This window comes from Xyrauchen texanus, chromosome 29, assembly GCF_025860055.1.
Source record: "Xyrauchen texanus isolate HMW12.3.18 chromosome 29, RBS_HiC_50CHRs, whole genome shotgun sequence".
NCBI classification, from domain to species: Eukaryota; Metazoa; Chordata; class Actinopteri; order Cypriniformes; family Catostomidae; genus Xyrauchen; species Xyrauchen texanus.
Window position 1 is genome coordinate 31,243,426 of NC_068304.1, and position 20,704 is coordinate 31,264,129.

At 39.6% G+C, this 20,704-nt stretch overlaps 1 protein-coding gene across 1 annotated transcript; it reads right to left on the minus strand.

Annotated features, from left to right (window-relative positions):
- Nucleotides 1-4,847: 4,847 nt before the first annotated feature.
- LOC127623051 (HHIP-like protein 1) lies at nt 4,848-18,880 on the minus strand. Its single transcript, XM_052097256.1, has 10 exons — nt 18,816-18,880; nt 18,230-18,524; nt 12,870-13,516; nt 11,873-12,016; nt 9,661-9,989; nt 8,939-9,065; nt 7,785-7,930; nt 7,535-7,616; nt 5,851-5,933; nt 4,848-5,714 (listed from the first exon to the last, which is right to left on the minus strand). Exons 1-10 carry the CDS (start codon nt 18,878-18,880, stop codon nt 5,029-5,031), a joined length of 2,604 nt encoding a protein of 867 aa, XP_051953216.1. The 3' UTR covers nt 4,848-5,028.
- Between the last annotated feature and the right edge of the window lie 1,824 nt (nt 18,881-20,704).

Sequence of the window (20,704 nt, forward strand, 5' to 3'; positions counted from 1 at the left end):
TAAAAAAAAAAAATAAAAATAAATAAATATATATATATATATATATATATATATTTCTTCCCGTGTTCACATACCCTTGACGTCATTATATTCGACTATCGTGGGTGCTGAGGCACGGGGGTATTCAGTGATGCCGCCGGTCGAAGAGACGCTTGCGGGCTATCTCTCGCCGGGCTCGGCATCGTCACTTAAGAAGCCCTCTCTCCCCTCAAAGCCTTGTAGGACAACCTCCACTTTAGTGGGAAGGGCTTATCAAGCAGCAGGTCAGGCTGGTGCTGCTCTGCACACTATGCTGTTTTTCAGGCGTACCAGGCTGACCTCCTGGACGACCTGAGTGTGGGTTCTGCGCTTGACGAGCAAGCCTCAGACCCACATCGGTCCTGACTGAAGGGAGGCTCAAAAGCAAAGCATGGCGAGTCGTGCTCCTCCTCCCAGGGATTGGGGACAGTCTCGCCGCCCTCGCCAGCCCCCGAAGCAAGACCTCAGGACTATAAATTCTAGTAAGAGAAAACCCTGACGGTCTTGTGCTTAGATTAGGGGGTAGCTCCCCTCGGGATGGGGTGCGTGCTTCACTTCACCCCTCCCGGTACCCCCTCGAAGCCCCTCCATTCCCGCCACCTCTTGGTGTTTTGGGTTGCAGAGGCTTCCGTCAAAATTGGGTGTTTTCGCTGTTCCTGCATTTTATTCAGGACGCGAAACACCCGACACCCCTCAACAGGAAGTTTTAAAATATAATACCCATCTCAGAGATCCTGGCAGCGTGGAAACTTCTGCCAGATATATTCTGTTCTGTGGGTCTTATAAGGGCGTCAGGATTTAATTCTCTCGCCGCTTTTCCGTGTTTCAACTGTGTTTTCTCACTACCGTAAACCGGAATTATTTTTTTGTAAAAAAAAAAAAAAAAAAAACTCAATCTCCTGGTTAAAGGGGCCATAGTATGTGTTCCCCTTCCAGAGAGAGAGTTAGGTTATTACACTAAATACTTCCCATTTCCCATGGAGGGTGAGGGGTGGCATCTGGCTTAGATCTTAAAGCTTGAACTACCCGTGGGTGTTCAAGTCCAAGATGATGCCTGTCAAGACGGTTGTGTCTCAAGCCCTACAACTCGTTTGGCTGGTCACCATCGATCTTATGACGCACTTCTATACTTCATTTATAAGTTCTGCCACAACATGGAAAGTTCCTGAGGTTCTCTTCTGGGGGCGAAGTCTTCCAGGGTCAGGTTCTTTCACTCAGCCTAGCCCTTTTTACCCGCACATTCACAATGCATGATGTAGCGCTGGCTCCTTGCGACTCCGGGGCATCTGCATTCTGAATTACGTAGACGACTGGCTGATCCTAGCGCAGTTCCAGGAACTGGCAGTTCAGCACAGGGACATCGTCTTAGCTCATCTGTTTCTCTGGGGTTGAGGCTCAACGCCAAGAAAAGCGTCCTCTCTCCCACTCAGAACACTGTCTATCGGGGCATCGTATGGAGTTCAATCACAATGCGGGCACAACTGTCTCCCGCTAGGATTGAGTCCATTCAGATCACCCTGAGCAAAGTCAGGCTAGGTCAAGGTTGCACTGTTATCAGTATCAACGATTTCCAGGTCTCAGGGCTGAACGCGTCCACGGTGATCCCTCTGGACCTTCTGCTCATGAGACCGTTTTTGTTGTGGCCAAAAGCCAGGGGATTTCTTCCAAGGGCCAAAACCCCTGGGCTAAATAGGGTTACGCGCCTCAGGCTTCGTTCCCTTTCTATGTGGTTCAGACCCCGGTTTTCTGCCTTGGGTCCCACTCTAGGTGCGTCTTGTTGTCGCAGACTGCTAACGACAGACGCCTCCCTGACGGGCAGGGTAGCGGCCTTAAGTGGTCGTCCAGCTTAAGGGGATAGGAGGGTCGTCAGCTCGGTTGTCACAGTCACTGTCTCGGGTTGATGGCTGTATTTCTGGCCCTGAAATACCTCCTCCTGAGGCTGCCATGTCTTGGTGCGGGTGGACAATGCAGCGGTAGCCTCTTACATAAATCTTCAAGGAGACCCACGTTCTTGTCAGCTGTATTTCTGACACGTCGGATTCTCCTTAGGGCCCAGGGTAAGCTCCTGTCACTCAGGTCAGTTATATACCTGGATGCCCGTATACGGGAGCAGATTTACGGTCCAGACAGGAAATACCAACGTGGGAGTTAAGAACGCCACCCTAAGGTAGTAGTTGCCCAGAGTTCGCCAGCAAGGGTTTTTGCCTCTTACTGATAGCACCGTGCTGGCCGAACAGGGCTTGGTTCTCGGAGCTATTCTCTTCTCTCGACGACTCGCCTTGGGCGATTCCGAAGAGGAAGGATCTTCTATCTCAGGCACAGGGCAATATTTCATCCCTGCCCCGAATTGTGGAATCTTTCATGTTTGGCCCCTAAGGGTACCAACTGAGGGACACAGGGCTTTCTCCTGAGGTTATTGAGACCTTTTTAAATGCCAGCCTTTTTCCACTTGGAACAAGTTTGGGTGAGATCTTAGGGCAGAAGAGGACCTCTCTCGCCTCTATGGATAGCGCAATGTCTCCTCTACTTCTCCCTGAAATCACCCAGCCCCCTTGGGTCTGGACGTTAAGACACATACATGACCCGGAATGCATCTGTATGTATTTCTTTCCCCGGTTTCTCTGCTCCCGGGAGTCTTGGCGATGTTCACCAGCAAGGGTCTTGCCTCCTATTAATGCGCCGCGCTGGCTGGACAGGATATGTTTCTCGGAGCTAATTCCTCTCCTCGACGGCTCGCCTTGGGCGAATCCGGACAGGGAGGACCTTCTCGTCCTTGGCCCGAATTGTGAAACCTTTCATGTCTGGCCCCTAAGGGTACCAAATGAGGTTCACAGGGTTTTCTCTTGAGATTATTGAGACCATTTCAAGTGCTAGGGCTCCCTCCACTTGGAACTGATCTGGGTAGATTTTACAGGGCAGAAGAGGACCTCTTCGCCTCTGTTGATAGCGCAATGTCTCCTCTACTTCTCCCCGAGTCGCCCAGTCCCCCCTTGGGAGGGGCTGAACATAGGAACGCAAATGCGCCTGCATGCGTTTCCTTCTACTAAAGTTCTTATTACAGAACCAGCTAACTACCAGTTTGTTTCAGTTCTGGATTGTCTGTAGAAAGAACTGTCAGCCCTTGAGTCGACATCTCAGCTCATGCCTGAACAAGTTTGTGATGCGGCAGGCTTGTCCTCTCCGCTCACATTCATCAGTTTTTATGACAAGTTTGTGTTGCGATAGGGTTCTCTTCGCACACATTCATCGAACTTTATGGGCTAGATGCTTTGCTACTCCGGGCTCTTATGCCCTTGAGTCGGCATCTCAGCCCATGCCTAAACAAGTGTGTGATGCGGCAGGTTGTCCTCTCTGCACACATTCATTGGACTTTTTTAGTTTGGTGTTCTGCACTCCGGGCTCTTATGCCCTTGAGTCGACATCTCAGCTCATACCTGAACAAGTTTGTGATGCGGCAGGCTGGTCCTCTCCGCTCACATTCATCAGTTTTTATGACAAGTTTGTGGTGCAATAGGGTTCTCTTCGCACACATTCATCAAACTTTATGGGTTAGATGCTTTGCTACTCTGGGCTCTTATGCCCTTGAGTCGACATCTCAGCTCATGCCTGAACAAGTTTGTGATGCGGCAGGCTGGTCCTCTCCGCTCACATTCATCAGTTTTTATGGCAAGTTTGTGTTGCGACAGGGTTCTCTTCGCACACATTCATCGAACTTTATGGGTTAGATGCTTTGCTACTCCGGGCTCTTATGCCCTTGAGTCGACATCTCAGCTCATGCCTGAACAAGTTTGTGATGCGGCAGGCTGGTCCTCTCCGCACACATTCATCAAAATTGAATGGTTTAGATGTTTATGCTACTCCGGGCTCTTATGCCCTTGAGTCGAAATCTGAAGCTCATGTCTGAGACCTCTCGCGTTTTTGTGAGTACACTGCACAACCGTAGGGGTCCGGACAGCCCCAAGTGCGGCGGCGTGGGTATTGCGTTCCCCGTACTGCTTAGCAGCGCAACATCATAGTGAAGCCTTTTGTAAAGGGAACGTCTCGGGTTACATGTGTAACCCTTGTTCCCTGAAAAAGGCGGAACGAGATGTTGCGCTGCTTTGCCGCACTGGGACGTCCCAGGACTGCTCTTCAAAAGAAGTATCTGACGACACCTGGTGACGTATCCATTTATAGCCTGGCCTCAGGTACATCTAATGATTACATCAGCCGAGGCTATAAATTCCGATCAATGTTCATTGACGTGTTCCACACATTATTCAGCTCGGCTCACAGCTAAAGCTGTTCCCCGTAGCGCTTAGCAGCGCAACATCTCGTTCCGCCTTTTTCAGGGAACAAGGGTTACACATGTAACCCGAGACGTTTTTAATTAGTATATATATATATATATATATATATATATATATATATATATATATATATATATATGTTGTTTTTTTGGTACTGGAGCTGTACAGTAAGTCTATACATGTACATCTATATATCTTAGCTTGAAATTCAATTTTTGTTCTCCACATTTCACAAAGAGAAAAGCCTCTGATTCTCTCCAGCTTGTTAGGATAGAGATGTCATTACTGGATAGGGCATAGTCAAGTTTTTCATAATCTTATAAAAGGGATAGTTCACCTCAAAATGAAAATCTGTAATCCTTTACTCACCCTCATGTTGTTTCAATCCCATATGAGTTTCTTTCCTCCATGAAACCCTAAAGGAGATTTTAGGCAAAATGTTAGTCTCAGTCACCATTCACTTTCATTGCATCTTTATTCTATACAATGAAAGTAAATGGTGACTGAGGCTGACATTCTGCCTAACATCTCCTTCTTTCTTCCACCAAAGAAATTAAGTCATATGGGTTTGGAACCACATTAGAGTGAATTATGATGACATAATTTCCCATTTTATTTAGCATGAACTAACCTTTTAAATGAGAATAAATTATTTTGCTTTCCTTTAAACAACAGTTGTAAGATGGAATGGGCTGTATAATAATAACCAGCAATAATAACATCAAATCATTCTCTTTAACACCATAGTGTTTTCATAATGGCCGCAAAACACCCCAACATCCTCTTCATGAGAACAGTTATTTTTCCCAATTTTGGCATGTTTGCAGTGTAGCAGAGTCCGTTCTGTCCCTTCACACTCCACATCGTCCAGTAAGATGCTAATCCCAATGCCTCCTGCACCAAGCTCTGATCTCTTAGCCACCCGGATGGCCAAAGGATATCCGAGCTGCTTGCAGACTACAGCTGCAGCCTTCATATTAAACAAGTCATCACACACTGTGCCCCATTCGCCACGCACAAAGATCTCCACTCGGCCACGGTCTTTTCGGCCATCAGCACTGACCAGCCTCACCGTTCCGGCACGAGACTTACCTTTCCGGTTTCCTTTCCCCCTGGGCTTGCCTCGGCCTCGTTTACCAGGCCTGCCTCTTTGGGTCTTTGCAGTGGGCTTGGGTGTAAGCATCCAGTATTCAGGCCTTGGAGTAGTCAAAGAGGGAGGCCTGGGCCTCGGGGTACTGTGAAGGGTACGTCGCTGTGGTGTAGATGCTCGGACTGTGGTCGCAGGAGGCACTCTGCAAGTTGTTTGTGGAACTCGAGGTCGGGGAGTCATGGTTGTACTGGATTTGGTTGGTTTTGACTTGGGCAGGGCAGTTGTTGGGGGTGCTGTTTTTTTGTTAATCACAAACTCTGTGAAAGGATGTCAAACAGATAAATTAGTATCCTAAAATTGAAGCAGAATATAAACACATTGACAAAGTAATTCTCAACAAAAGTAATAACTCATGCATTCAATAGGAATAAGGTGTATTCACTGTGTCTTTACCTTCCTTAGGGTTAAAATGAATCAGTTTGCCCTTTATGTTGATTGGAGTGGGCTTGTAGCTGCACTTGCCTGGAGGGGCCCTCCTAATTAGAAAATAAAATGATCAGCTCTTATTTCACAGGTGTTGAAATCATAAGTAAAAACACACCTTACACCCTACAGCATAACAGTAAACCATGTAAATTGCATTAAAAATGTCAGGCACATTCTCAAACCATTTTTAGCAACTCAACATTTGAAACCATCTAGACTTAAAGCAACACTTCTGTCATTATATCCTCACTCTCAGGTTGCTCCAAACTTGTAAGTTGTTATTTTGTCCATGAAATACAAAGAATCATTTTTTAGGAGGTTTTCTTAAAATGTCCCCGCATCTGTCAAACTCCAAAAAGGACACCAAAAATGTACCATTAAAACAGTCCATACAACTCAATGCTATATTCATTTTTATTTGTATTTATCTGAATGCAGCAGCAAACGATTTGATTTAACTTCAGTCACTTCCTCTCTCAAAGCTATTGTGTTATTTCAAAAGATTTGGAATATAAAGTTGTTTGGACTTTTATAGTGCTTTTATGCTGTTTTTGGCCTATCTTGGAGCTTGATGGATGTGGTCACTATGAACTCCTGTTGTATGAAAAAGTGCTGTGTGAAGCTTCTACAAAAATTCTCCTTTTGTATTTCATAGAACTTGACTGTTTTAAGAGACTGTGATGATGCATTTCCACCTCATTTAGCAGTGTAAATATAGCTTTATAACTTTATAGTCTAAATTTGCTCATGTAAATTTATAACGTTATATATTTTGTGTTATATTACACTAGCATAAAATAAAAAGTAGTTAACACTGTTGCTATGGGGTTTCTGCTACATCTGGTAAGGAAGTCACAGTAAATGTGGTTACTTTCTCTCTTTTGACTGCCATAATCCCCCATTCTCTATTTTTTCTCCACTTTTGGAAAGTTGTGGACACCAAATAGCAGAGTTTTTCTTTCGCTATTAGAGCAAATGGATTCGCAAATATAATATTTGCTGTGGTCTCACATCCATCGCTGAGGTTAAACATGCTACACTTCCACATTTTAAAACAAATAAAAAGCCATTTTACATTAGCACACTGCAATCTGCATTCCTGTCATATTTCAGACTGAAACTTTTCCTTTACCATCATACTGTATGTCAGTATACAAATCATAATGATTTATGATTTGTATACTGACTGTAATTACAGTGTTTTTTAAAGGGATACTTCACCCAAAAATGAAAATGTACTCACCCTCATGATATCCCTGGTGTGTGACTGGAAGCATGATGTAGCTATAAAATTACTTAAATATTTATATTTTTTTGCACCAAAAGTCTGTCACTTTAAAAGGCATACATTTTACAGCTGGAGTCGTATGAACGACGTTAATGCTGACTGTCTGTTCTTTTTGGAGCTTCAAATGTCGAATCACCATCTGCTTGCATTTTAAGGATCTACTAAGCGAAAATATTTTTAGAATTTTCTTCAAATGTGTTCTGGTGAAGAAAGAAAGTCACACACACCTGGGATATCATGAGGGTGAGTAAATGATGAGAGAATTTTCATTTTTGGGTGTAAAAAATGTGAGGCCCCACAGACCTGAATCATCTCTCTAGACTAAAGCCTGTAGCATTATAGTGTGTGATGTTGTATGTGTACCTTGATGGATCCACTATTTTATATATCACTCCAGCTCTGGCTGTTGCGCTGGCTGCTCCTGTTGCAAGGAAGTAGAGCTCTCCTATAACACAGGGTACAGTGATGATAGTGATCTCTGTAAGAATGTCACATTGAAGTATGTAGAGATATTTTGTTTTGATATATAGATGCGTCTAAAAATGTTTGAATATGAATGAAACACTGAAGAAAAAAAAGCATTCAAACACACTGAGCTATTCCTCAAAGTTACCTGCCTCATCTTCACCAAAAGATATTATATATTTATAGTAGCTGTTTATAAGTTTAGGGAAACTGCAAGTTTTGTCACTGCCCATACAAATCTCCTTATAGGTCCATTTTCCTGTGTCAGGGTTCTCCCTTAGTGACATCAGTCGCCTAGGATGCATAGGAAGGAAAGGTTATGTGATTGAATCGGTTCATAATATAAAGCTACTACAATAAATCACTAATTATGTGAAAGTAATTGTGTATTGATATTCTTGTTTATCATTTATTATATTCAGGGTTGGGTGGTTACTTTTGAAATGCATTCCACTACAGATTACAGAATACATGCTGTAAAATGTAATTTGTAACATATTTTGTTAGATTACTCAAGGCCAGTAACATATTCTAAATACTTTGGATTACTTCTTCAGCACTGGTAGATTTTATCACTTGTTTTGACTATAAATAAACTTATGAGAATTATATAAACTATAAAAACTATATAAACTCTTAAAAATATCTTTTGCATTGTTGTTTCTAAAACAAGATAAATCTAATTAATCTTGTATTAAAGATTTTTAGATATTTTTACTGGAAAACAATAAAAAAATTGTTATCAAGAATATGATTTTTGTCCTAATATCAAAGATCTTACTAGACAAAAGAAATTCTGATCCAACGAGAACTTTCTTTATAAAAAAATATGACCGTGCCTGGTAACGTGTGTATGTAAAATGGCTAGAAATTGCATTTTAACTTAACATAAATCTGACAATTTACACTTTAAATTCTGCTCCAAACTTACTTCAAACTTTTCTGTCTGATCGTATGAATGTAACACATCATAAGAAAGTGTTTCACCGCTGTTCAAATGCACTTTGGATCACATTTATATGTTTAAATGTTTTCCATCTGAAATGACTATATATTAAATGAAATAAATGAAAATAAAATGCAAAGTAATCTTTTCAGTAATGTATTCTAATGACCAATTATTGGTCCAATATAGGTAATTATTGTAAGTGTAGTGGAATACAGTTACTAATATTTTGTATTTTAAAACATGTAATCCTGTTACATGTATTCCATTACTCCCCAACCCTGATTATATTCCACTATAATGTGTGAGGTAAGAGTCTTTAATTTTTTTTAGCATAAAATAGAAAACAAACATACCCACTCATAAAATCCCCAAATATGTACAGACCATTAAGATTGGGCATCTGGCAGCCTCTGTAGATATAGCCGCCAGTTACAGACTTGCCAATTTTATGCGGATAAGCAAAAATTGGAGGAATATCATCTAAATAAAAAAGGAAAACAAGTCTGTTCAGGGAAAAGTTTGGATAAATGGATGAAGATACATTGGCCCCAAAAAGTATACCAAGTGTCAAGTGTAAAAAAAAAAATTTAAAAGTTTGTTAGGTTCCAAAGTATATGGTATATATATTCTTCTAAAAGTCTTTGTTCAGCAGATGAAAGAAAGGCATACACATCTGGGATGGCATAGGGGTGAGTAAATAATGAGATCATTTAAATTTTTGGGTTAACTATTGCTTTAATGTGATGAACTACACCTGTGGTAACTCTGCTTGGACAGAGCTTCAGCAGAAATGAAAATGACCTTTGGTCAGTTTGTTTAAAAGTAACTGCAAGCATTGATAAGAAAAGTGAAATACATTTTGTGAAAAGGTCATCATTTATCTATTTATTAGATATTTAGTTATTTCATTAAATGAAATCACCCAAATACTCCAAATACTTTTTTGAGCCACTGTATTTACCCTCAAATACCTCTCAAAAACCCAGCTAGAAACAAACCTAACAACAGTTGGGAGAGGAAGCAGTATAAAATAGTGGTTATCTCCAAAAAGGTCCAAATTGACAAGCATGCTTACTGAGTGAAGAGTTGGAGCATAGTTTGTTGTCGTAACAAGAGAACCCCTCTTTTGCCCTCCATCCAAAGTTCCCTCCTTTTTCGATGAGGTCCACTTCCTCATATTTATTCTGTCCAACATCCCCACAGAACATTCTCCCCTGTCCCTGGCCACTGATTGGGTCGCCTCTGTCGATGGAACATCTCCACATGTTCCTCACACCATAGGCATAGATTTCTGGCTTTGTGTCCTTCTCTCCTACAAAAGGATTGTCTGGTGGGATACTGTAGGGGGCACCATAGTCATTGTTGTCAACGTCAATTCGCAAAACCTTGCCAAGGAGAGTGGATCTGTTAAAATATAACAGTGTTTGTTTTGGCATTAAAGCTTTTTTAAACTTTTAAAAAAAGTTTTTTTTTAGCAAGAAACACATTTGATTTGAAAACCATGTAGAAGATATAAATAGCATTGGAATGGCATTAGAACATTTTGAATCATTTGACACTGAGACCATCGAGATAGGCTTCAGGAGACTATAGTTTGTGTCTTTCTTTCTTTCTTTCTTTCTTTCTTTCTCCACATGCTTTCTAGAGTCACGCTAGCCTTCTCATAGCCCACAATGCCCTATGTCAATATTTACATTGGCATGGGCTTGAACTATCTGTGAAGAGGCCCCATGCTCATTTTCACCCGTAAAAAGAATGGATGCTTAGTTCGATCTGTCCTTATAAAAAGAACCTCTACAAACAAATAACCAAACAAAACTTATTTCATTGTCTTTAATTATAAAAACTTCAGAAATAGTGTAGACCTAATATGTGCAAATAAATATTTCAACTATAAGCTATGAAATATAAAATATACTTAAACATACTTAATTCAATTAAATATATGATTAGTACAATGACTTTCTTCCCCATACATTACTGTCTATTATAATTAAAAACATACGATTCATTACATTTGTCAGTGTGAAGAAAAAGTGTAAATTCTGTCATCATTTACTCACCCCCATAATGTTCAAAACACTATGAATTTCTTTCTTCAGTGGAACACACAAAAGAATGTTAGGCAAAAAGTATGTTGGTGACTTATGCCAATATTCTGCTTAACATCCTTTTTTGTGTTCCACTGAAGAAATCAAGGCCTATGGGTTTGCAACATGAGAGTGAATAAACGATGGAACATTTTCGTTTTTGGGGGAACTCTCCCTCTAAAACTGAGCTTTCCAATCATGTCGGGGTAGAAAGCCATCAGTAACATCTTAATACTGTGATGAGTCTGGACCTCCGCATTCAACAAGGAGTCTCCATATTACAGCCGAGGGACAATCCAGCTAATTCTCTGTTAGTCACTGACTTCCAAGCCCACAGTCTGACTCCTGTGGGTACGACATGTCTCACTATAAAAATGAAAGGCTTGCTGTGCTGTTTGAGTGGCATTGTGCCATTTTTTAGGTTCACCAGGCACTGCAAAATCTGGGGAATAGAGGGTGGCAGAGCCAAGGCTAATATTTTGAGGCTGTGTCTGTCTGGCAGAATATACATTACTCCACTGGGGCAAATGTTTGCCAAACTGCCAGAGTCTAAATGCCAAAGTCACATTAGGCTATTATGCTTATGAAAATAAAAAGATATTTTACACTTTGGCATGCACCAGCGATCAACTGCCATTGAAACGAATGGGAATGCTCTCTCCTGGTATAATAGACCTCCTTGGCACCAGCTTCTACTAGATCTTAGTAGATCTTCATCTACAAGGCTAAACCTAATGTAAACACTAAATGGCTATTGTTATGATATGCTTAATACTTTTCAAAAAGCATATGCTCACTCTTTAAGGACAATATGAGTTGATGGTATCATTTTCTACCACTCAAAACATTGCCCTTTTCACACCATTTGCCTAAGGTATTTGACTAATGAGCTAAAGAGCCTAAATTTTTTAGCATCAGATCTTTTAACATGAGCATATTATGTTTATCCACAGACCATTGTCTTGAACAAAAACCAATTTTTTTGCCAGTCTCATGATTATTTTGTTCTCTGTGATTATGTTTCGATCTCTGGGTATGACCCTATCACTGAACCTTGTACTCATGCCACGATTCTGAAATTACACATAAATATTAGAAATGCCACATTGTATTCTGAGTACATTCATGTTCTCAGCAGCAACATGCTAATGCAAGTGTGTAATATAAAGGTTGATAAAAAGTTTAAGGATTATTTACTTGTTTTGGGAATTTCCAAACTTTCCAAAAGGGTCTCCTGCTTTGCCACCATCTCCTATGAATATGTACAGATAGTCATCTAACCCAAACAGTAGCTGACCTCCATTGTGGTTTGATGCAGGCTCGTGAACTTCTAAAAGTGTCCTGTGAACCAAAATTGGCAAAGATAGTATCTCTACATGTCAGAATCATTAATCTATAGAGAAAGTTCAATCTTACAAACAACTATTTGCAAATACATTTCTGAACAATTTTACATAAAGTTTGAAAATTCTAAATTCTCACTGTTAACATTTGAAAATGTTAGTTCTTAATATAATAAAGTTCATCCAGAAATGAAAATGATCTCATCATTTACCCTTATGACATCCCAAAAGTGTTTAACTTTCTTTCTTCTGTAGAACACAAATTATGATTTTTATAAAAATATTTCAGCTCTGTAATAGGTGTGGGTGAGAAACAGGTCATTTTTTGCTAGAAATATGTCACTAGAATGTTCTTGTTGCTAGAAATTCTACTCCTTGCCCAGGGGTGATATGTGTGAAGAATGTAAATCACCAAAAACACAAGTAAAAGAACGTGAAAGGAATTTAGAATAAAAAGTACTTAAATATTGATCTTATTCTCACCCACACCTATCATATCACTTCAGAAGATATCGATTTAACCACTGGAGTATTATGGATTACTTTTATTCTAACTTATCTGATTTTTGGAGCTTCAAATATTTGGCACCCATTCACTTGCATTGCATGGACCAAAAGACCAAAAAATAACTTTCATTTGATTTCAGTAATACACATCTGGAATGGCATACAAGTGTGTAAATGATGAGACAATTTTCATTTTTGGGTGAACTATTCCTTTAACTAGGATTACCAGCTGTCTCTAATTAGCATCCCATATTTTATTGGGACATATTGTCCACTATTTTATGGGCAACCCTCACATCACCCTAACCTACCCATTTTTATGACTAGCTGTCCTCTCTCCTCACCTTTCTGAGGAGTGATCTAGCATGTTCATATCTGCATCAGATAGGGTGAACTCACTGATCCGAATCTTCTCCTGCTTCTTCACAGACACAGAGTAGTAGACATAGGCCTTTTTTACCTCTGTGAAACGAGGGTGCAGGGCAATGCAGAGGAACCCTCGCTCATCCCCTGCCCAAGGTGATGTTAGAACAGCCTTGGTCAGATTCAGGAAAGGCCTGTCGATTCTAGAGCCATTCGGCAGGTAGGTCCACACATAACCCAGCTGCTCTGCGACAAAGAAACGGTGAGTGCCATCATTCGCATGAACCATCGCGACAGGATTGCGAAGACTATTCGCGACTTCTTCCAGGCATAAATGTATGCAGCCTTGTGGATCTGCCTGAACATCGCCCAGGTTTGCGTTGAGCTCATCGTTGGAGAGGACATTTGGGTAACAATACTCTGGATCCTTCAGCTCTAGATATTTGCAGAACTTAGTTTGGTCTTTCTCAATAGCATGCATTTCATTGATATTGGTCAGAAGACTGAGAGTATAACGGCAATGGAACCAATAATCACTACAGTAGTTGCCACAAAGACCTGGAAGCTCCCGCATTGGAGTGTTGGCATCTTCGGCATCATACAGGTGAGCTGAATATGGTGAGCATTCCTGAAACATGGAGAACAGAATGGAGATTTACTCAATATTGCCTTCAAGATAAGCAAAGAAAAAAAAAAGAAGTACAATGTGGTGGGACACCAGAAAGGAGACAAGTTGCCATTCTTTTTGAATGGATGTCAATGGAGGAAATTCTTCAGTACGGCTGCATAAGAAAGACAGTCATATGGGTATGGATGACATGAGAGTGTGCAAATGATAACAGAATTTTCATTTTTGGGTGAACTATTCCTGTACCTCAACTGTTGAGTTCCTGTAGCTCAATTGGTATAACATACCTCAAGCAATGCCATGGTCATGGGTTTGATGCCCAGGGTACACACACACACACATATTGATACAATGTACACTTTGAATGCAGTGTTGCAGTAGTTGCTTAGGAAAAAAGTTTACTTTTTTTAACAAAATTCCATTATTGATTAAGGCCATAAAAATACTACATCGATTCACTCGATTCACTACAGAAAGCCTACACAAATTATTTGTATTTTGAGCTGTCTGGTCAGATTTGACATGAGATCGCAGGCTTATGTCGTTAACACAGAAAAAAGCACCGGCTGTCACATGTTCCGGCTGGAAAAAATACAGTGCTCAGTTCAGTTATTATGTTATTATGTTATAATGCTGAACTGTTGCCCTCTGGCCGGCGCTACAGAGCACTACAGAGAAATACAGAGAAACATGAAAATAGAATGAATGACCTCAGCTCTGAATATCTCCCAGTCATGATCTCACACAGGCAATGTACGTGTAAGCTCAAATCATGAGATTCATCCAGGCAGATGTGTTCTTCCACAAATTGTTTGTAGTTTTACAATGTAGTTTTTTCATCCACAGATGTTGCTAGTCAGCACACAGTTCCATAGTGCAGCTTGTCATTGGAACAGTTTCTCAGACAGATCAAGATTATTTCAGGACTTTAAGTAAAAAATTAAGCTTTGTGAAGTAAAAGTAAAGTTACCCTTTAATATGAACACTGACTTGTTACTATAATCAATAAACCTCCACTTCACTTTCAAGTTAATACTATAATTGCTCAACTAGTCAATTCAGCTAAAGCATAATTCAGTTTGCTGTGTAAGCCTTTTTGTTTGTCTCCTCCCCATAGTCTGGCAAACGTGGCACTCTGCACGTCCTCTCAGTCGGGATCCCACGATTTAATTCAGCAGCGGGTGATGATTCGTTTGAGCTATAAATACAGTAGCTCGTGGATATATTGGACCAACCAAACCCTCAATAAGTCTTAGCCACAACACCCCACCCATTAGAGGACTGGGCTAACCTTGGCAAAATCTCTGCCAACTATGGATTTTAAATCATCTGAGATTACTATAATCGACCTAAAGTGATTTGGATCTAACATCTGGGGTGTCTGCTTGTAAAACATCACAGTTTTGGTAATATAGTCAAGACGTGAATGAATAATGTTTTCTAAGTCTTTCTAATTATGTTTAATTGTGATTCAAGCTAAATATGAACTGACTGGAGGGGATATGTGGTATAAATGAGTCCAGCATTTTCTAAACAACTTACAGGGTTATGTAATATCCTGATAGATCAGAGTCTTGGTGTGCCTAGGGTGAATGACCAAGGGCTTTTGACACTTGCAAACGTTTATTGTAGTTCTCAGGCTCAATTAAAAAAAAAAACATTCATAGGTCTATGAGTTGGTCAGGGTATCATAGAGAGTATGTCCTGTTATTTTAGATCAACACAATCACATGATAAGTTGACATGTTGCTACCGAATGTACCGGTTGCGGGTTGTGCCTACTCCAAAAGGGGCATTTCCACTCACAGTTAAGGTTAGGGAAAGGGTTAGGTAAGGGGCTCCCTATTATCTTTTATGGCAGTTCAGAGCTCCCAGCCCTTTTTGAAGCAATGCTTGCAGCTATATCCTTCTCCCAATTTCAGTTAGAACTTTAAAGGTGCACTCAGTAAATTTTGTCTTTGTCATTTTGGACTTACACTGACACCTAGCCGCTTGGATGCAGCATAATTTAAAATCAATAATTTTCAGTTTCAGATGCAATTGTAGAAATGTAGTATTCACAGTCAGCCCTGATTACTTTAATCAATCAGTGAAAGTGTCAAATAACAGGACAGTTACTGAGATTAAGCGAGTAGTATTCGACTGGTTATGTGATTCTAACTTGGCAGCCGCCATGTGCAAACCTTCTCCATGTTGAAACAGCTTTTATTTGGTACTGATAAGCCTGGAGTCTTCATTTTATTGTGAGTGGTCATGATTTCCTACATATATTGCAAAATTACAATACATGTCTTTAGAAGTTAAACGTTTTTAATGAGGAAAAAGTAACTGCACTTTTAAATCTACTGTCGCTGAATTCACAGTGTGATTAGTCTGTTCAGATAAAGGGGTGCTGTTCAGGCTCCTCAGAAGTCTAATAGAAGCTGTCAATGTACTTTTCCTTTTCTTTTATTATTCTTGGGTTTCACATAAGAAGAGTTGAGGTTTCACAATGACAATCTAAACATATTTAATCTGCCCTTCACTTCAACACTTCAGAGTACACTTCACAAACGCCAAAAGTCTAGAAAAAGTACCAATTGCTGCACTCTTTTCTTCAGATGCACCGTATATTTTTGCCCTATACCCATGACCCTATTGTTCTTCAGTATGTTTTATTGGAGCACCTGCCCAATCATTGTCTTCTCATTCATTTTTCACTTTTATATGGTTAATGACTCCACAGGACATCAGAATCTCTGATCTCATCAAACTCAACATAGATTTCATTCTGAAACAGATGGTCCCAGTGTTTGATCACTCATCAACACAATTTGTTCCTCTTGACTGTACCTCAAATTCCATTAGCTTGCATGTTTGTGAGCGTTACTCATTAGGCAATTACAAGGTTACAGCTTTGCCTTTAAGCTATTTTGTGTTGCAATGATATACAAGAAACAGGAGCTGGAAAGAGACATTATTTGAACCCTCTTTAGCAGGAAAGGCCTAGTGAAACACAAACATTTATAAATACTGTTTCTGGTTTGTTCTGTAATAACATTGTAATCTGACAAAACCTCAAGAATGGTCTTTCCAAACACAACAATTTGCACCAAGGACAAGCCATATCTGATCATTTGTGATCACTCATTGCTGCATTATCTTTTGACTTTTTGATACAAAATTCCAGTATTCACAAATACTAGTTTAGTACTCTGGATAAATCAGACTGATCACAATGCAAATTCAATGATAGAAGGTCAAAAGTTCTGCAGCTGAAAACGGTCTGTATTTACCGAAATTCCAAACTCTGTCCACTTGTGGCCAAAGCTGGAAGTGTTGTTGAACCTATGGGCATGTGTAAGGTCCAGTTTTCTGGGTATAAATGTCTACAGAGTGATTCCTGCATTGTTTTTAGTGAATAGTTATAAATTATGTATCATAGGCAACAGGGATACTTATTTGATTAACTGTACCCCCAAACCCTAAACCCAACTATCAGTGGAGTATGCAATGTTTTGCAAATATGCAAGCTCTGAATCGCATTCACCAATGTTTCTGTGAACGTGATGACTTCCTGGCTTCCATGGGACCAGAACCTGTGTCAGAATGTGAATCAGTAGCACCAGAAGGAATTGTGTTTATGTTTGAAATGGGAGATGGCCCTTGTCAGTAATTCGTCTGAATGAGGTTGACTTCAGGGTATGTGAACTTTCGAAGGCAACATGTCGATTTGTGAACATGTTGTGAAAAATATGCATCTTGTCTATTCTTCTCTGTCTCTCTTTCATTATCAAATATCTTTACTGGCACCATCTTTACACAGGAATATGATATATCCTCTGACTAGTTAGAGGGGAAGTGTATATTTTGCTTCTCTGCTGGTTGGAGATAGAACACAAGCAGCTCCCTGCGTCTGGGATAAAAGTCCCAACAAAGGCATTCATTGAGCTCAACTTTCCCACTAAGCAGCCACATGAATCAGGTGTTACCTTTGCTAATCACAGGCCTAGTGCAATCTCAACACTGTATGGTAACATATTACAATTTTATCCCAACAACCCAAAGTATAGTAATGTGAGGGGTTTTATTTTTCCTCAGAGGAAATTACTGTACATCATTTAGTCATTTGTTTTAGTTGGTCCAAAAATGGAACAGTAGGCAAAAGTCTGAGATTACTCAAAGTTAACTGACATTTCATGGTCTGACATAATGTTTTATGTGTCCCAAAACTCTCTTTATAGACAGTCTGCATATATTTTTGTGTTTGTTTTTATACAAGAGAAATTAATACAGCACAAATATCATTATAAACACATAATAACTGTGTGTTTTACACTATTTGTGATAACTTTGCGATTATCATGTGTTGGTGTTCACACTAAAATAACATAGGTAGTAACATTTAAACTGGGGTCACCATGCCCAGAAATAACTTTCTGCTAATTTAGAAATCATGTAGACTTCCAAAACAAAAAAACAAAACAAAAATGAAGTAACTGACTCAATTATGGAGCCTCCTCCCTACTGTAAACTCTGACGTATTAAGTGTTTACAAGCCGTGTGAATTATATAATACAACCATTTCAGTGATTACATCATGCAATTAAACCAATCCACATATTTAATGCAAATTACTATTAAACTAAATTAATTTGTTCATTTCTGGACTTAGTCAATATAAATAGATATTTGCTGCTATTTATTGACAGAAAAAACTGACCTGCGACTCACCTGGCAAAGAATGCTGCGGATATACTTCCCACAGGCCATGTATCCAGAATGATCAAAGTAATCCATTATCTGATAAAAGCGCCGGGATATTTGGTTATCCCTGTCTAAGTCACAGCAACCGAATTTGGCATACTCCTTGCAGAAGACCAGGGGCGCTGGGGGCTGGAAGGGAGGCTTGTAGTCCAGGCACTGTGGGTGGGCATTTCCCTGCAGAGCTATCAGGGATACCAGTAGAAGCAAGCAATAAGCTCTCCACAGTGTCATTCCACTCATTGCACAGGAAAAAACTATCTTTCTAAGATTTAGAATTACCAATGATGTGTGTTATTTCTCCAGCAGTTAGTTGCGAGTAGTGGCTGGTGGTCAGCTGTCTCCCGCAAACACATGCAGAGAGAGACACACGCACACACACACACACACACATTCTATTCTGACATGTGGATCTAGGGGAGAGAAGGCAGCCGGAATACTGCTATACAAGGCCCACTCATTCAACAGACTGAACCAAAGCCATGTAACAGACACACATTCGTACACACAAGTACACATCATTACACACAGGCTTCTATTCCCTCCCCCTTTCCACCCTGTCTCCTCCTCTGCCTTTTCCTCTTTTCCCCTCTCTTTTCTCTCATTCTTTGGCAGAAGCATTCCTCCCTGTGGCTGCCCTACATCACAGGCTTGAAGCCTCCCTCCCCCGAATTAACCCATGCTTCTGTCTTTGCTCTCTTTATAGTTTTCCTGCATTATCATTATTTTCATATATATATATATATATATATATATATATATATATATATATATATATATATATATATATATATCATAGGTGTTGTTACAGTTTTTCGCAATCGCTTTGGCTCAATTCTCGAATGAGAATAATTTTTAAATCTCTGAACAATTAGTTTCTTTTTCACACTAGATTTGAAGTTCTTATTCATTTAAGCAAATTGTGTTCATGTGTGCAAAAAGAGTAATTGCAATTGTCTACAATTTGCATAATAACTAATTGCACATGGCTTGCTGATCAAAACTGATGAGTTGATTCTCAGAAAAATTGTCATTCTCTTCACAACTTCAAAACATTCTTTCATTGTATGAGCCATCACATGCAGAATTATCAAATACATTTTCAGAATCTTTCAGACATACATGTATCTTCCACTATATATGACTTTACATGTAAGAAATGTGTAAAAATGGATATGCAAATGTAAATTTTCTGTTTAAATGTAACACATTGCTACAAAAAATATATGTACTGTATACATACAAATGTGCATTTCCTTTCTCTGTGTACTACAGTATTGTACAGTATTGACTATTCCCAATAAACTTTTACCTACGGTTGAAATCGGTATCTAAAAAGCTCATTGTGATACACAGCAGCATTCAGCTAGACAAAACTGACATTCTTGTATAGTACAGTAAGCAGTCAGTGTCAACAAAAAAGTAGAACGAAAATGAAATTTGTATATAACAAACATTCTCCATGGAAGAAAGAAAGTCATATGGGTTTGGAACAACAACTTTAAGGTGAATTAATGATAACAGATTTGTCATTTTTGGAAATGAAAAGATCCATTTAAAATGCTCCCTATGTAGATACCTCACTTGTTTTGGAATAAACTCTACACTTTTTTATTTTTTGCTTGAGCTTAGAGAGAAAAAACCCAAATGTGTCTCTCATCTGGTTTTAATTCACATGTCAGACAGCCAAAAGGAGCACCAGTTCCCCCACGTGAGCAATGCTCAAGCCTTTCACTGCATCAACACTGGTTACATTAATCATTAAATGATACAGACAACTGAAGAAATAGTCTCTAGGTCACCTAAAGTGGTTGAGGGCTGCATTATGTTGCAGGCTTTAATGCTGAACAAGCTTCATTCAGAATAGGCCATTTGTTTTGGAAGGTTTTTATTGATCTTGATCTGATCACTGTAAATCAGTGTGAAACACTAGCCCGTATCTGAACCATAACCTTGAATGGACCGCAATCTATGTGAGAAAATGTTTTACCTCCCTAAATTAAGAGTAATTTCAGATAGATGGATGGATTGATAGCTGGTGCCTGAGAAAGGCAATAGAGGCCTTTTGTTTTTTGTTTTTTTATGGTGAGCGTGGAAGGAAGTCCAGTAAACTGAACCTGGTGATTCAGCACCATACCATGTGGAGACCTTCTGGGAAACTACATCTTATGGGTAACTTAACGACTCCTGTCAACATGACTCCTAAACACAGCAGATAGAGAAGATGAATGTGTCAGTGATATGTTTAGGCCACTAATCAAAGAGGAGCATTTCTATAAAGAACATCCAGAATAATAAAAGACTTTTGGAACTGCTTGGATTCTTCTTAATGCCCTTATAACTGTAATGAAAAGCTCTTTTGTATCCATTTCAATCAGTTTTTAATGATATGGGTTTTTATAACCTCTTTTTGAACTCACTCTTGTCATTTTATGCCAGCATTCA

What these genes read in the sequence shown, in the direction of transcription:
- LOC127623051 (XM_052097256.1), bottom strand. Translation starts at nt 18,880, where the DNA reads ATGCTTCTGCCAAAGAATGAGAGAAAAGAGAGGGGAAAAGAGGAAAAG. An exon ending in AAGGCAGAGGAGGAGACAGG is followed by an intron (nt 18,525 to 18,815) that starts GTGGAAAGGGGG and finishes TCTAAATCTTAG; the next exon opens with AAAGATAGTTTTTTCCTGTG. An exon ending in TTTTGGTGAAGATGAGGCAG is followed by an intron (nt 7,617 to 7,784) that starts GTAACTTTGAGG and finishes CCTGTGTTATAG; the next exon opens with GAGAGCTCTACTTCCTTGCA.